At 37.9% G+C, this 17,509-nt stretch overlaps 1 protein-coding gene across 1 annotated transcript; it reads right to left on the minus strand.

Moving 5' to 3' along the window:
- Positions 1–11,532: 11,532 nt before the first annotated feature.
- LOC131962807 (glycophorin-C-like) lies at positions 11,533–16,474 on the minus strand. The gene is made up of 4 exons (XM_059327889.1): positions 16,399–16,474; positions 15,357–15,432; positions 13,303–13,347; positions 11,533–13,085 (listed from the first exon to the last, which is right to left on the minus strand). Exons 2-4 carry the CDS (start codon positions 15,418–15,420, stop codon positions 12,898–12,900), a joined length of 297 nt encoding a protein of 98 aa, XP_059183872.1. The 5' UTR covers positions 15,421–15,432; positions 16,399–16,474; the 3' UTR covers positions 11,533–12,897.
- Between the last annotated feature and the right edge of the window lie 1,035 nt (positions 16,475–17,509).

The raw sequence follows: 17,509 nt of genomic DNA on the forward strand, positions 1-17,509 counted from the left end.
GCTCGCCTTGTTAGCCACCTGTCAATCAAAGGTAGCCACGGCCCAAATCATAAGATTCTTTATTTACTATTTTCTTCTAAATGGGACTATTAACTATTAATATCAAATTGTCTTGAAGAAGATTTTTTAATAGTGATTTAGACTATAGTGTTGTCCTAAAAAAAATTCTGAGGTAATAAATCAAGTGAGAAGTTCTCATTTTGTATTGAAATTAATGGACAGAAAAGCTTTCTGCAGCCGCCATCAGCGCCCCCTGCTGGAATTTTCGGAAGAATGCAGCTTCAGGCACTTCCTTGTTTGCCTCCCTGCTCAGACCTGGAGGTTGCCACCTGGTTGGGAGCTAGTGATGTCAACAATTATTGGATGGATTTTCACCGCGGTCAGAATTAATTGCAATAATTTTGGTGCAGCACTCACTTTTCATCTATTCATCTGATCTGTCTAATACTTACTATACAATACTGTTTAACTTACCAAATACCTGCAAACTAATGACCTGCCCATGACGCTACGTCATCATTTAACGCTAGAAAGCTGGTTTGGTAGCAACGGATGATGGTTGGAGCAGGTGTGTCCAGCTGGCTGCACACCTGACTCGTCTCATTCAATCAGCTCAACTATCTCCACACAACAAACATCTCTCTCTGCAAAAGAAACCATCTCTGTCGAAAACATTTCTTTGTTATAGAAATACTTTTTCATGCAAAAAACAGAAAATAAGTGAACTCATCATGTTAGAAAAAGGTCTGTGATGATGTGCAGCGCAGGAACCAGTGAAACTGTATCAGCTCACTGACAGATCTGTTTGCTTGTTTCAGACTAAATAAAGAGAAGTTGTGTGCTGGCCCTCCCACGAAGACGACAGCTCGACTGTAGTCCTGCCAGTCGCTTCCCTCTCATGAAAGCGTCTGGACCTCTGACCTAGCAGCCTGCTACCCTGTACTTTAACCCACAGCCTCTGAAAAGCTCTGCTCCCATTTATAGCGCACACTCACAGCTCGACATCAGTGCTCGTTAAAGCAGCTGTTGTGGCGCACGGCGAGCTTGTTAGCAATTTGTTTGGGGGGAAGTTATCAGGCAGCGGGCTGGTTAGCATGCTAGCTACAGCAGATGCCTCTGCAACACAGTACAAAGACGTCTTTGACTTACTGTCAACGCTGTTTCTTCACATTCTGTTTCAAGTGTAAGAATCACATCTTGATTTCAGTGTCTTTGGTGGAAACAGGTGTGCCATTTTTCAACTGGTGGGTGTCTCCGAGTCGTCATCAGTCCACAATCTGGCCTCGAGCCTCAACATCAGTCGGTTTGACTTTACACGATGAGGTCAAAGCGCTTCAGAAGAGAAATGATTTGACTGCAGTTCCTCGGAGCCTGAGCTGTTTGAAGTGGGAACATTTTTCTGCCGTCCTGTCAGCAGCAACGTGCAGAGAGATCACAAATCAGGAGGAAATATAAATAAAGCTTCCTCCTCCTGCCATCCTCAGCTGCTCCGGAGACCATTAGAGTTCATTTGTTACAGTGGAGGAATCTGAAGATGAGTGTGTGTGTAGGTCTGTGTCAGGGATGGGATAGCTTTCTCTTGTGTTTATTGATGTGAATGTGAACAAACCCGTGTTGTAATTTAACGACATATACTTAGTTTCTGCATCTAAGTACAAATTTAAGTTCAGATGTGACTAAACATGACAAAAATCCTTCATCCGGTCCGAGTTAAAAACCACCAAGATCCTAAAAGTGGATCCTAAAAATGTGGCTTTGGTTAAACACACCGGATACGAACAGTGGTCTCCTTGGTGAACGTTTCTGTATTTACATCCACTCTGGCCGCCTGCCTCCACAGACGTTGGTGCTCCTCATATTGCGCAGGATGTCCTCATGAATGGTTTGTATGATTTGTTAAAAGTAATGCACTGTAATTTGTATGTATCCCACAAAATTTTGACAGGTAACCAAGCAAGGAAATGTAAAAGTCCAGCAAGACGCCTGTCCAGAGGACGGGAGGGTGACGGATGAGTGAAACCCAGTCTTTAGACCTGTGTTCCCTTGGAGACTGGTTTCACTCATAAATTAACTTCCTTGCATCACGTTTTGTGTATTAAGTTTTTACGCAACTATGTCACATCCGGGAGTCACGTCACCCTCGTAACTACTTTACTACCGTCATTTTCTTTAAACTGCCTTTATAACATCTTACCAGGAGGTTTTTTGCCCAAAGCCTAGATCAGTGGTGTTGCAGCTAGGGGTGGGCGATATGGACCTAAAAGAATATTGCGATATTTCAGAGTACTATTGTAATCACGATGATATGACAAAATGCTGAAAAATATATAGAAAATATGTTGTTTTTAAAAGAAATGATTTCTGAGTATGTATAATTAATAATTGTACAGCAAATTAAGTGCAAATCTCAACAAAATACAAAAAAATTACTCTTCAGTGCAAATTGGAAGTATGGAAATACTTTTTTTTACTTTAACTTAAGAATGTTCTGAATGCAATGATTTGACATCACAACGTCAAGAAGTAGGAATGATGCCATTTTCGCAATATGTGAAAATCATATAAAAACATACTGGTATTATCCTGAACTATACGATATGGCACACCCCTACTTGTAACATAAATTCCTAAGTGGTTTTTTTTTACAACCATAAATCATATGTGTGTATAATGACAGTGCTCCGCTCTGTACCGCAAACTGCGAAATGCTCATATAATTCATTATGACAAACGTTCATATGTATACATATCTTGTTGTCCCTTATGTTGCTCTTCAGTGTTAATCAGAGGACTTTTTCTATAAAGTTGAATGTGACTTTGAGTCCCGGTTGAACAGGTGGCTACAAACTTTAGTACTGAACCCACAGAGAATTTCCACCGCAACCTTAAAATATAAAGTCAACATGTACGTCACTGTAAAAAAGGCTGTGTTGTTGACCGCGCTTCCATTCATTTTCCACAACATCAGCAGGAAGAAAAACAAAAGACGAGCATGAACACTCACCCGGCCTGTCCTCACAACATGATGGAGTGAAAACACTGGGGTTTCAATAACAACACACAACTCAACTATGCAGCTGAATAAACGGCAACTTTTCATGACAAATATTCACAAAGCATTGATGTTCGAGGGGACAATTGAACACAGACTGCTGTTTGTTCAAGATGCATTTAAGCGGAATGGTTAGAAGAAACATTTATTGTGGTTCATATTTCTCCTGGTGCTGGATGCCTGTCATCGCTTCAGAATGGACTAGAAGAATAAGGAACGCCACGGAAATGAGACTGGGACTTTCCCACTTTGTAAAGTATTTCATTACTTAACTTTGTTACATAAAGACAGAACTTTACATAAAGGGCAAACACATCAAACGCAGTGTTAAACATCGGAATTTGAATTGGAGGCACCCGGAGTAAAACACAAGGTTGGTAAAAGTATTAATACATATTAGGAAAGGTATACTGTGCACTCCATTCTTCCACTTTCTACAAAGTCTCTACGAACACGCCATCAACTAAGAATGAGCTGAATCTGAAGTAGCTCGGAGCTTTTACACACTGACGCCTGAGACATTAACTCCAACTGAGAGTCTCTGTTCTTCAGCCAGAGCAGAGGGGGAAAAGTACATTTATGAGGAATATGATGGATTCTCTTCTCTCCCACTTCATTCCTTGGATATCAAACATCCCACGCACTTCACTGGCAATCAATATCAGAGCTGATCGTTTCATGGGAGTAACTTTTGTCTGAACGCCATAAAAAAAAAGTCAGATACAAAGGAAACAAAAGAACTGCACACTGGATTCAGAAACATTTTGATCTCTTGGGCAAAAAAACACAAAAAAACAGAAATTAAAGGAAAGGAAGAAGACAGTGAACAAGCTGAAGGAGCTTGCAGTTGTCATGGGGACTATTTCTTTGGTAGATGACCCTTTCTTCTGAATTTTATAGTAATTGCCACAAATAATTGGAAATGTATCGGAAACGGAATTCCGGAAATGGAATTAGACCATATATGAATAATGTTCACATTTTTTTCTTTCTTTATATATATAAATGTTGCCCTTACGAGGGTTTGTCATATTTAATTCTTTTGTAATGTTCATTATTCTTTTCTCATATAAATATATTTATTTCAGAAAAAGATTGGCCTATTTTATTTCATAGGCTATTTTTATTTATTTAAATGTGCACTTCATGGAGCTTTGATTTAAAAAAAAAAAAAAAGGTACTCCTGTTATACAGTATTTGTGTTCACTTAAATAAAGTTTCAATAAAACTACTTGTGACATGTCATATTTGACTTTGACTGAACATTTGCTCTCACTTTGCAATAAAAATATCGGGATATAAATCGTATATCAATATTCAGCCTAAATATATCAGGATATGACTTTCGGTCCATATCGCCCAGCCCTACACTCTCAGAAAATTCTAGTTCAATGAATTTCTCCATAAATTTAATTTGAAAAAAACAACAACAGTTGATTCGTGTGATGCATTATATGCGAGGCAGATGGTAAATAAGGCAACATGTTTCAGTTTTCGTGAAGCAGCAGCGCTCTCCAGACACCACAGTTGTTCCGTTTGAACAAGACACTTAAGTTCCAATTAGCTTGGTGCAGCAGCAGGCTGTGGTTGTATACTGGGCAGCTCCCAGTGGCTGACAGCAGGAGGCTGTGGTTGTATACTGGGCAGCTCCCAAATGATAATGTGTGCAGCTTTATGAAACTGAATCACGGCATTGTTGAGAGAGAGTGAATGTGCCCTGGATAAATAGGGGGTGAATAAAAACCTCATCTCCGACCTGGAAGCAGAGATTTGTTTTCATGTATTTATTTGGAAGAGCTTTCAATCCTTCATCCTGCTATGTGACTAACCGAGCATGCTGGGAAATGTTTTCGTCAGAGGCGATTCTTTCCAAACCCTGAAGTTTTGATGACTCACTCCCGGGTCGACATAAAAAAACGTCTGGAAAACGAAACTGGCTTTTTGGTAAGCGATGAAATTAAAGTGTTTCCTGACTCCAGAGGGAAGAGAAAGAACATACTGAGGTGCTGCTTAAAAATATTTTAATGCAATCCAAAAGTAACCAAAAATCCAATTAGAGCGAACCTCCGCTCTCTCGTCACAGGTTTGGCTGCTGCTCCTGATGTTGGTGCGCTGACCAACAGGTATGAAGTCTATGAGCATTTGCTGTTTGCGTTGGAGGGAAACTGTGACACATCCAGCATGGAAAACTCCATTATTTATCTGGTAATTGTCATCATTCCTGTTGGTTTTCATAATTCATGACTCACTAACTTCGTTTACTCGGAGCTGGCAACACAGAAGGTCAGATGGGTTTAAACTGTCCTGTTTTATCACGTCCAGGAAGCACCGCCTCCGTGATAAGTCAGTCAAAGCATCAATATATTGTGATTAAATAATGTCATATATGTCTATTTATCTCTATAGATGTTCAACCAAGTGAGGAGCCATTTTTTTTTAATTGTAGACACCAGTGGGTGGGTTTATAGTGAAAAACTGCATCATATCATACAAGTACTCTATGTAAAAAGTAACTATATGGGTCAAATAAATATATTTTGCTTGAAAATGTAGTTGAGTAGAGATATAAGTAGTATACGATGGAAATACCCAGGTGAGGTCCAAGTAACTCCAAATTTTACTGAAGTAACTTACACAACACACACACACACACACACACACACACATACACACACAGAGACACACACACACACACACACACACACACACACACACACACACACTAGCAGGGAACTTCATTCGCACGAAAGGTGCCGCTTTGGTTGTCTTTGTCCCCACATTCTCAGATGGTGACTTCATAGTGTGTGTGTGTGTGTGTGTTGACAGCCCCGGGGTTTTGGGGGACCGGCCCTCAGGTCAAACTCCGCCAGCCCCCAGACTGTTATTACGGCTGTTACACACACACACACACAGTGACTCGACTCGTCTGGCCTCTTTGCTCATCTGGGGTTGATTAAAAATCACCACTTCTCTCTCTACACACACACAGACACACACACACAAGCGATGTGACCGCGGCTTCCCATGAACTCAGTCACCCCTTCAAAATAAAATCTTATGAGCTCAAATCTTATTTTTACTGTTCCATATTTTTGGGCCTCCAACGTTAAGTTAAGTGTGCCCAAATATACCCTGTTTACATGGTCGTTGACCCTCATTTAACAATATTTATCACCTAACCTGCAAACCCAATGATTAGTTTGAGCTCTTAAAGTTTATTTTCCTCTATTGCCGACTGATGCCTTTTTCCACAGGTGTTTTTACTTATTATAATTGATTAAAGCTCTCAGGTTCAAACTGTGTTGGGATTCACTGTGCCGGAGGTCCACATACTAAAATTAATCAGAAGTTTTCCAAGCAGGTGCAAAAAAGAGTGAAAACCCCAGTGTGGGTGACCCATAGACATATAAAATAATGTCTTAACAATACAAATCCTTCAAGTTACTATAGTAATAGATTATGGTAGAATTGTGATGACCCTGTTTGTCAAAATTACTATAAATAAACTAAGACAAGTTTGCAATAATGGGATGAATTATATTGTTTAACATAATACTGCTGATATCAAAGTAAAGGTAAAGCAAGTAGAAAAGCCTGTGTCTTGCTTGATTTCATTGGCAGCCTGGACCATCCCCTTTAATACCACGTGAATTATTAATGTGAATTATGGATGCACCTTGCTTAAAAAGCTTGCACTAGTGTTAGCTGATGCCAGGCAGCCACCTCCCGGTCTGAGCGGCGAAGCAAACGATGTTAATTGTGTAAATAATGGTCCCATTCAGAAGAACATAGAGGATAAAGCAGGCTATGATTTGGGGCTTGGCTACCTTTGATTGACAGGGCGATAAGGCGATAATGCTTATCCACAGCACCGTGTACATCTCAATAGCCGGGAACTTGGTTGCTGTTCTTCTCAGAATTTTGTGTTTTCAGTTCATGAAAGTTTATTTGAACATTTTGTTAATTTAAAAATGTCTTGTCCAGCCTTCCGGTAAGTAACATCCGTTTTGTTTTAATGTTAAGAGTTTATTTTTAGATACAGCCATACTCGCACCTCCACAGTCTAAATGTGGTCTATCCCAGTTTCAAGAGACAAAGATGGCAACAGCAATAACACCGAACGTCATGGTTCCACAAACCAATGGGGGACGCCACAGTGACTACGTCTATTATTAATATACAATCTATAGTTGATGGTATCGGTACCGGGCTGGTAATCTGTGAAACCTCCCCAGCTCCAGTGTCTTGTTCCAATATGGTCACTCCAAAAACCAATATGGCGACGGCCAGAATGCAAAACTGGAGGCTTCAAATCCACAGCTGCTACATCCACTTCTGTGATACAGTGGATGGTGAGCCACGGCTCTGTAGGGGCTTTCACATTGCTAATTAACCAGACATGTAATCAATATAAGTCAAAATGTAATGGTACAACTGTGAAACGACCGTGTAGTTTTCTTGCTTTAGAGAATGAGGCGGCCTGAACACGACGCAAAAGTGGCGTCTCGTCTTCACTTTTTATCCCGCGTTTAGACGAGCGTTTTCAGGAGGAAATCTGCTGCATACAGTGACGCAAAAGTGTGTGGAATTGGATTGTATGCAGCCAGGCGGCATCACTTAAAGCGATAAGAGCATCTTTGGGCATGTGGAAGTTTTCACGCCACACATTTTCATCAGCTACTCCTTCCACAAAGTTCTCCACCATCCACTAGATCTCCCAGGTCTCGTCCAAAGCTGTCTGGCTCGCCTCCGACCAATTGGTGCATCCAAAATGTGATGAAGGTAATTCCAGATCCTTCTCTGTTCACTAATACTATCTCTACATATCCTGTACATTTTATAAGTAAGTTTTGTAAGTTTATTAGAGCTGCCAGAGCAGCTTGAAGGTCCGACGCATGGAAATAATCCCACATATTTGTTTATTTCCCTGTACTGGAGCATGTATGTGACGTAAACACATACGTGACGTGAGCAGATCTGAGCAGAGTTTTGCATCTTGTCAGTGTAGACGACACGCTACGGCGGATCGGATTCAACTTTTCCACTTTGGAGGGTGGTTTCATATTTTTGCGTTTTTAAGCCCCAAAAACGCCGTCACCGTCTAAACAAAAGGCACTTCCGATAAAATATTTTGACGTTTTTACCCGCAAGCGTCCTCGTGTAAACGGGGCCTGAGGGAACATTTCTTAAAGCATGATAAAAGCTGGAAAAGTGATGGAAAGCAGGAAGAGGCTGCAGGAAGTGGGCAGCCAACTTTGAGTCATCCTTTTAGACTCAATAACAGGTTAAATAAATCACTTGTTAAAATGGATATATTCTCACATTCTCACAGTGGCGACCCTGCCAAGCCTCTCCTCGTCTGGAAAGAGAACCAGCTCTCTGGGGAAATCCACAGTGTATTCTACATCTCTGATTCCTTCCCTGAAAAACAGTTTTGTCTCATTCTTTCCTGGGCCTCCGCGGTGCTGTTGTTACAGAGAACGCTGTTAACTCTAATTGATTTGAATAAACAGCGAGCATGTGACTCACACATGAAATTTCCCACCTTGGCGGCGCTCCGAGCCCCTCGCTTCCTCGGCGGTTTGAGCTCCAATGAACGCAGCTACAGCTCTGAGGAAGAGAGGAAAACTTTCCCTTTGAACTGTGATTTTTTATGTCCTCACCTGCCGATAATGAGGATGATGTGACACACGCAGCCTCATAGTTCATCAACCATCACATCGCTCAGTTCAAAGGTGTCTGAGTCAGCTGTGTGAGTTTGGGGTCAAATAAACATCAGCAGCTGCGTTAACAGATCTCTGTTCAATGAAATTTTACAACATGAGCAGAACTGAAACACACCTGAGTTATTAAAGTCCAAGGGGTTTATAAGTTAATACAAATAGTAGTAGTACAATAGTACAATAGTAGTAGTTTATCATTGATGTGAATACAAAAGAGGACAGGAGTGTAAATCAAGGTTGTTATAGTTAACGAAAACTAACGAGATAACAAAAACTAGAATTGAAAAAACATTTTCGTTAACAGAAATAAAAATGAAAACGAGAGTTTGAAAAAAAACTAACTGAAACTGTATTTTGTGGTTACAAAACTAACTAAAATTATAGTGAAAATGTCCTTAGTTTTCCTTTTTGTAAACTTTTTTCATTAGTAAACCTTTTGGTTGATATGAAACCTATTTCATCTATTTGGTTTTATGATTTAATAAAGTTATTGGAGCTGAGATGGATAAGACAAAGGAAATAAAGGCAACATTTATTGTGACCTTATTGAATCTCGCACACAACAAATACCCCATTACAAAAAACTCAAACTAATAAAAACTAAAACTAATCTAATCTAAAATAAAATAAAAACTAATTAAAACTAACTGAATTTGAAAACAAAAATTGAAAACAACTAAATTAAAACTAAAACCAATGAAAAATCCAAAACTATGATAACCTTGGTGTAAATCCCGCCTACATGTGCATTCTATATTGAAATCAATACAGAATGCCTGAAAGCCTTACTTCATTAGATTCCATCATGCATTTTAATTTCAGATTTAATTTGTCATCTGTTGCATGTATTTTGCATTTTCTTTCACAAAAAATGAAGCTATTTTCACCATTAATTGATGCAAAACGGCACAAGTTAATTAAGTGTTGAACACTAAACAATTCTTATATTGCTTATGGGTTTGTTTTTAATATAAAGATTTTAACAATCCCTTTGACAGTGTTGCAGAATGTAGTTGATCCACTCATGTATTTATTTAAATATTTGCAAAATCCTTTTATAAACAAAAAAGGGCCCCTGTCCCTATAACATCCTCTGCATGACTACATGCTTCATATTTATCTCTCAGCATACAAACATGTACACAATACAACACAGTTAAGAGGTTAAGATCAATATGTTAGATAATAAGAACACAATGAGGATATGCACGTTACATCCACATAAAAAAGTATCAATGCGTGTATGAAAACACGGTCTTATTACAGCTAACAGCTGACTGAACAACCACTAAATGAAAAAAAGTAGAAAAGTCCTGATGAGTCTGTCGCTACTACAGACATAGCACATAATAACATTCAGCCTCCTGCAGAACAACTTCTGCTGCATAACGCATAATGTTAATGATATGAATGCAACGTGATAATCAATCAAATGAGACTCACCGTATAAATGTTGCAGCTGAGCGTCAAACGGAGGGAACGTCACAAGTTGACCTTTCAACTTCCGATCTGTGATGTCATCGCCTGACTGATTATTTACTGCAACAACAAAAAATTTTTTACTGCAAAATTATTATTTATTGTTAAAAGTTGTTTGGCAACATTTGCTGCCGGACATTATACTGTTTATTTATTTATTTTTATTTTATGTATTTGTTTATTTATTTGTGTGTGTGTGTGTGTGTGTGTGTGTGTGTGTGTGTGTGTGTGTGTGTGTGTAAAATGTAATGTTTAATGTTGGAAAACGAAGGTTTTGATGATTTTTTTTTTGTTTTTACGTAGAAATCCCTGTAATTTAATATTCAAGACCATTAATCAGTTGAATAATACTGTAAAAAATACAATGTTGATAAATGCAGTTTTTTAAAATTATGATAATAATAATAATAATAATAATAATAATAATAATACATTTAAAAGTATGCCTTGACATAAAGGAAAATAAAAAAAATAGCTAAAGGCAAATTAGGCTACTGTTATTTTTCTCTTGTCTCTGTAGACGTCAGTTTATCACTTATTTTACTTACCGTCAATAGAAAACACTAAATGCTCTCCTTTTTTTTGCCCACTAAGCAGTTTTCAGTCTGCTCTAGTGTGTGTGTGTGTGTGTGTGTGTGTGTGTTTAGTTTAAAGGCAGTTCATTAACAAGCGTCACACGGTTTTAATTTGCGGGTTTTATGAGCCGATAAACACACACAGACACATAATGTTTACCCTGCCACTCAGACTGTGAATGTGTGTTTAAATATTTAATGAAGTAACACGAGAGTCATATTTCTCAGACGAACAGCATTACACAATACTTTTTTCTTCATGTATTTACGCATCAGTTTCTCTCTACTTATTGAAATTGACCAAAAATCTAATTGACTGTTTTCTCTGCTGTGAAGCTTCATTTTGGTCCAACACCACCACCTGCAGGCCATAGTTGGTATTACAGTCATAGAAATGTTTTTTTTTTTTCTTTCTGCCAGGTATTAGGATAATTAAACTGATTAAAGTTTGAATTTATGTCCAAAATTCCCTGTTTCAGATGTATTTAATTAATTCATATTTTGTCATTTCACCTGTTTCACAAGTAAAAAGCCGGCCCCACACTGGTTATAACTGGGCTGATTTTTTGGGTCTGATCTCACCTCCCAACAAGACCCTTAATAGCATGAATAAATAAATCACATTTTATAACAAGTACAGTACGTTTTCTGCACTTTTCTAATAGACGTAGAAAATTAATTATGATGAAGACACTAAAATCACACCAAAACAACTACATTGTGTCAAAAAGTGTAAAATTTATTCTTATATGTGAAAGAAGAGATTTTAATAAGTAAACAAAGTTTCACAAACAGTCAGTTCCATCTTTTTAATAAATTATTGCATTGCCTTTCTTTCCCTTCTTCATCTCAACTTTAAAAAGTCTTTTCACCTCTATTCTAAACATCCTTTCTGTCTATTTATCTATTAAAAAGAATAGAAAATAGTAACTGCAGCAGTAAAAAATAAAGAAAAAGCATGATCTTGGGTTGAAAAATAAACTCTTCACATATAGATTGTTCCTCACAGCTGATTCATAACAGTTTGTTGTGTATGTTTGTCAGAGTCACTTAAAATATTTTAAAAACCAGAGTGGTGAATCACAGATAAAAAGCCTTCAACAGGACTTCAACAGGAAGTGCTATTTAAATGTATCGTGTTATTTCCTCAAAGTGTTACAAGTTCTTTTTAGCTGCAAAATTTTCATGAGCTATCAATTCAACAAAAAGCACAAACCTCCTGCAGACTGTCAATTTCTCAGAATTAAATTTTGCTCTCAGGATGTGCTGGTGGGATCACCCAGACCCTTAGTGTGACAGCATTAAGGAAAACTAAAGGACTTGTACTCATAATTCAAGTTTGATGCACAAATTTCATGAATAAGGCTTGTAGAACCTGATAATGTAATAAATTCCCGTTAATGTAATAAAAATCTGCACTTGAGTCCATTGAAAATTTAATAAAACCTGATAATGTAATAACTTCCCGATAATGTAATAAAGTGCATTTCCCAATAATGTAATGAACTTTTTACCAATAATGTAATAAAGTATTACATTAACAGGAATTTATTACATTATCAGGTTCTACAGGTCTCCAAAGGAATGAGCTCTTAAAATAGGAAGTCAGTTAGCAAGTTAGCTCCCTGGCGTCTCTCCTCTCAAACTCAATGAGGATTTTGAATGGGTTTCTTTGGGATTGTAAATCGTGTTAATAAACAATTTATTGGGCTACGTGTTTGTTAGCTTGTCAAACGGCTGGTTAGCTTGTCGGAGGGTGTCTGAAGCTAACGGTAGTGAGTTAGCTTTAGCATAATGTTAGTTTTTTACTTCTGTCGGGTCCAATAACGCTTCAAACAAGTAGTGTACATTTGTGAAGAATCAACAATTCTCAATAGACCCCATGGCGATGCTGACTTCTGGGTTGGCCTACAAAAATACGTTTTCTATAATGTCACTGAACTAAAGTGCCCAGGCCGTGAAGCATCACAGTGATGTCTTGCAGCTTTGGGAAATTGGTTACTTTGTTTTGGCTCTAAAGTCTTCAACAACTCAACTGAAGTTCATATTTGAAAAGGTTTTCTTGTCTTTATTCGTCCTCTTCGGTCTTCAGGGGTTCCCTGCTTTGGAGCGCCGTATCAGAACCGACAGACTCGTCGTCGTCCAACTCGTCGTCGTCCGTCTCGTTGGTGACGTAAGAGCCTTTGTGTCTGGACAAACACCACAGCAGCACTGCGATGATGCAGATTAGAAGCAGCAGAGTGGAGCCCACAATCCCTGGAAGATGGAGCACACAGATGCCTCGTAAACAGTAAAAAATCACTGAATTCTGCAGGATCAAAGTCAAACTCCAATAGCAATACATGATAAACAGATAGATATGCTGCATTCATGTTATGTGGGATAGAAAGACCACAAAATACTAAAAAACTTCTCTTAACTGTCAGCATTACTGAATAAAATCAGTCCAAAAACAAAAAAAATCAGCTCTCACCTCCAATTAAGGCTGCAAAATCACCTTCATCTGCTGGGTCAATGCCTGTAAAAGATGTGTTCAATGTATTAATTTTCCATTATTTATTCATGTAATGTCCGGCTGTCATAAATGCAGTTCTTGAAAATATGAAACTGTCTCATATTGGGAAAATATTAAGCTTTCAAGGCTAATATGGAAAATATGGCGTATTTTCATACATTACAACTTTAGATCATTACATGTGACTTCCTGCACTGAGACAGCTCACACATGTTCACATGAGTCTCACATCATAACACACTGCAGCAGAATCCAACCATGCATGGTATTCAGACACCTTCAGTCTATTTTAAAGCCTTAGTGTGTGTAGAGACGAGATGCCACTTAAAACAAAGCTCAACCCTGCTCACACAAGCTCTGTGCTCTATTTACACGTCGCATTCTCACTGTCTGTCAAATAATATCCGACAAACAGCCGCTGAACCTGTTTAGTCTGATGAAGCTGGAGCAGGATCTGAGATAAAAAAGACATTTAGTTGACCCTGAGAAGTCTTCTCTTTAATGATCTTACACATGAAATAAGAAAAAGTTTTGCTAATTTGAGAAACAGCAATAATTAAGTGAAATAATAGAACCATTTCTTTAAACAGCAGCATTTACTGTTCAGAAATTACAATTAAATTGTCTTTAAATGTAAACTTTTTTTTTTAGTAAATGCTTTATTATGGATGCAGTGCCAGCAACTTATATATTTTTTGTACGTTTGATTAAAATAAATCTGATGTTAACTTACTTGCAATGAGCCCCAATGGTTAAATGAGATTTAAATGAGTATGCATGTTTACAAATTAAATCACATAAAAGTATATTAATGATGTACAAAATAAAAAATTTCCCTCCGAATTGTTGATGAAAGTTGTATGGATTATTACTAAAGTACTGAAGGCTTTTCAACACAAACATCCCGGGCGGTTAGCCTCTCTTTGGTCCTGCTGCCATGGAAACAAGGGCCAGCCGGTATCAGTGTGTCAGCTCTTATCTCCGCGGCGACAGGCCCTGGAGGCGTCATACTCACTCCTTCCCATGCTCCTCTCCTGACATCAGCCTGATAAGACACTCCCTGCAACACACACACCTCGGCTGGTGTGTGTGTGTGTGTGTGTGTGTGTGTGTGTGTGTGTCAAGTTAACACTGAGACTGACACTCAGATCAACAACTGAATGATTGATCATTGCTTCCAGTTTGACATAGAAACTGTTGTATTTGGTGGAAAAGATCCTTAACTTGAGTAAAAGTACTCAAATAGTCTACGCTGTATTAAAACGAAAATGTACATAGTATAGTAAACAACCGTAAGTTCTTTTATAGATAATATCTTCAAAAAATAATATACAATACTGCAATTAATACCTCTATTTTTTTTTTAAATATCTGTAGAATAACTAATGTTGTTTTTCTTATTTTTTTAATATGATGGTAAGTGTTTTTTTTACATGAATTTTAAGGTTTAACTGTAAGATTATTGTTGTTGTTGTTGTTGTTGTATTTACATAGAATTCACAATGAATTAACATTTGAGACCATTAAGTTATTGAATAATACTTTTTTTTAAAAGATCATAATAATAATAATAATTTACACATTTCAACATTCATTTTATAGTTAATATTATGGTTAAATATCAATTTATGTCCATTTTGATCAATTAATTCATGAATGCAGTCAATTTTAGTATTATCTTTGGTTAAATGTTAATTAATAAGATGGCATCTTAAATTATTAATTTAGTTATTTACAGCTTCAAGTAAAAGTAATTCATTTAAAAGCATACTTCAATGAGGAAGTAACGAGTTCTAAAGTTTTAAAGAACTCATAAAAAGTCCCCTGTGAGTGAATTATTATTATTTTTATATATGACATTATGAGATGTTATTACATATCAACAATCAACATGTAAGAAACATTTTAATGCTCTACTTTAAAGGTTAAAGTCTGTATGATAAGGGGACAAACAACACATTATTGTTTTTAATTGATATATTTTTTTGTCATATTCGTGCATCTGTACGTACCTTTGGGAACAGTCTGAGTCACCAGGCCAGGAAGAGGAGGCGGGGTTACCTCATGTGCATTCATGATGACTCTAACCTGAGTAGAAAAGGATGTATACATTAAACAACTTATGGCTATAATCAAATATCCATAAAGGTTAATGTAATTTTCTGCTGCTCAGGAGTCCCTCAATCAATTCTATAACAAAAGACAGTTTGATGATGTCGTGATGCATCAGAGGATCATGGGAGATGTTGTCCTGATCAGGCCTCCTTCATCGTTCAGGAGGTTTTAACAACAGAAGTCTCCTCCTCTCCAAAACAAACACTTTGTCATTTAAAGTGGTAAAAACACTGAATAAACTAGCTTAATGTTAAAATCAGTGTTTCTGCAGTGCTGTTTGGTGGACACAGGGGAGGCAACATTTGCTAATCTTGTTTCTCTGATAACATCAGGTTTTTAATGTGTCTGCAGGATGTTTTTTGCATAGAAATGAACTCAAATCTTCTGTGATGTACACTTTGTAGGATTGAAAGTTAACATGGCAAAAGCAAGCCTAACCATTGGTATCATCCTCAAAACATTCACAGGTACAAGCAGCTGCAGAATTAGGTTCTAGTTCTCTGTGTAGAGTTAATTCAGTCACATTTGTTCGGGCAAACCTTGCACTTTTCACATGAACTTGAGAGAAAGGACTCTGTGTTTGTCAGAAAACTATAGCTGCAGAGCATTGCAATCATTTTAATCTGGCTTCATTGTGTTCCACCCTAATTTCCACTGCGACAGATTATTACACAAGTTTTTACTTTCCTCACACATCCCCAAGTCTGGAGCAGGAGTTCATTTTACACACAACTTGTTCAATCAGCAAACTGAGTTGTAAAGTTATATTTAGTGAGGACACATGACTGTACAAGCACTGTTTTGTTTTTAGATTTTTGACTGATTACTAAATATTCAGAGTGAAAACAAACTTGACAGCTTGTTCTGCAAAGCAAAATGCAACGACTAAAATCTCACACACGAAACAAAACAAGACAAAGAAACGGGCAAAAAACTCACCAGTTCTGCGAACAAGAAGAAGAAGAAGCAGGAGAAACAAAACAGAATATGCTGAACAACACACACACAACTCAAACACACACACACACACACACACAGATGGGTGTGGTGTTAGTCCCCAGGGTCGGGATCTGTTCCCCCGCCGGCCAATCACAAGGCTGACTCCACCTCTCTGATGCTCCACAGCCTGCAGATGTCTGAAACTGTGCAGCTGACAACGCCTCTTACATCATCTCCTCACACACGCACACACTAGCCTGTGTGTGTGTGTGTGTGTGTGTGTGTGTGTGTGTGTGTGTGTGTGCACTCTCTGTGTTTAATACTATGAATCATTAATGTAAATCTGCACTCGTGTTTACTTGGTTTTTTTGTTGTTGCAGGATTAGGGTTTCCTACATTTCCCAGAATGCCTCCAAAGAATCGTTGAAGTCATAGTTGTTGTTTTAATATGTTTAATGATGCATTTCCCATGCTGCATCTCAACTCTCAAAGGATGTTCCCTCTGGAGTAATGAAGGCCAAAATGAAACTTTCAGCACATGAAGTCGAGTACACAATGCACCGAGGCTGTGATAGCTCATAGAGTACATGTTTTTATCTCCTGTTTCCTTCATAAAGTGAATGCTTTGTCCATCAAACAATGTCAAACAGCCAAGGAAGGGATGAATAATTGCTGTGTTGTTTGTTTTGGTTCTTGTTCTTCTCTCAAATATGAACTTCAGTTGAGTTGTTGAAGACTATAGAGCCAATACCAGATAACCAATTTCCCAAAGCTGCAAGACATCACTGTGATGCTTCACGACCTGGGCACTTTAGTTCAGTGACATTATAGAGAACAAACGAAAATTATGTATTTTTGTAGTCAGCAATAGTCATGGGGTCTTTTGAGAATTCTTGATTTTGGATCATTGCAGAAAATAAGCTCTGTGGCAAACACATGTTTCTGATGCTGACACGTTTTGTTCAGCAGGATCATTTTCACAAATGAACACCACTTTTATGATGTTTGAAGTGTTAATGCACTCGACAGAAGTAAAAAGCTAACGCTATGCTACCGCAAACTACATGACGGTCACATGACTTCAACATCTCTACCATTAGCTTCAGACGCT

Source organism: Centropristis striata, chromosome 24 (genome assembly GCF_030273125.1).
Source record: "Centropristis striata isolate RG_2023a ecotype Rhode Island chromosome 24, C.striata_1.0, whole genome shotgun sequence".
In the NCBI taxonomy this organism is placed as follows: domain Eukaryota; kingdom Metazoa; phylum Chordata; class Actinopteri; order Perciformes; family Serranidae; genus Centropristis; species Centropristis striata.

Coding starts and splice junctions, on each gene's coding strand:
- LOC131962807 (XM_059327889.1), bottom strand. CDS start 15,420: ATGAATGCACATGAGGTAACCCCGCCTCCTCTTCCTGGCCTGGTGACT. Junction 13,348..15,356: donor GACTCAGACTGTTCCCAAAG/GTACGTACAGAT, acceptor CATCTTTTACAG/GCATTGACCCAGCAGATGAA. Junction 13,086..13,302: donor TTTTGCAGCCTTAATTGGAG/GTGAGAGCTGAT, acceptor TCCATCTTCCAG/GGATTGTGGGCTCCACTCTG.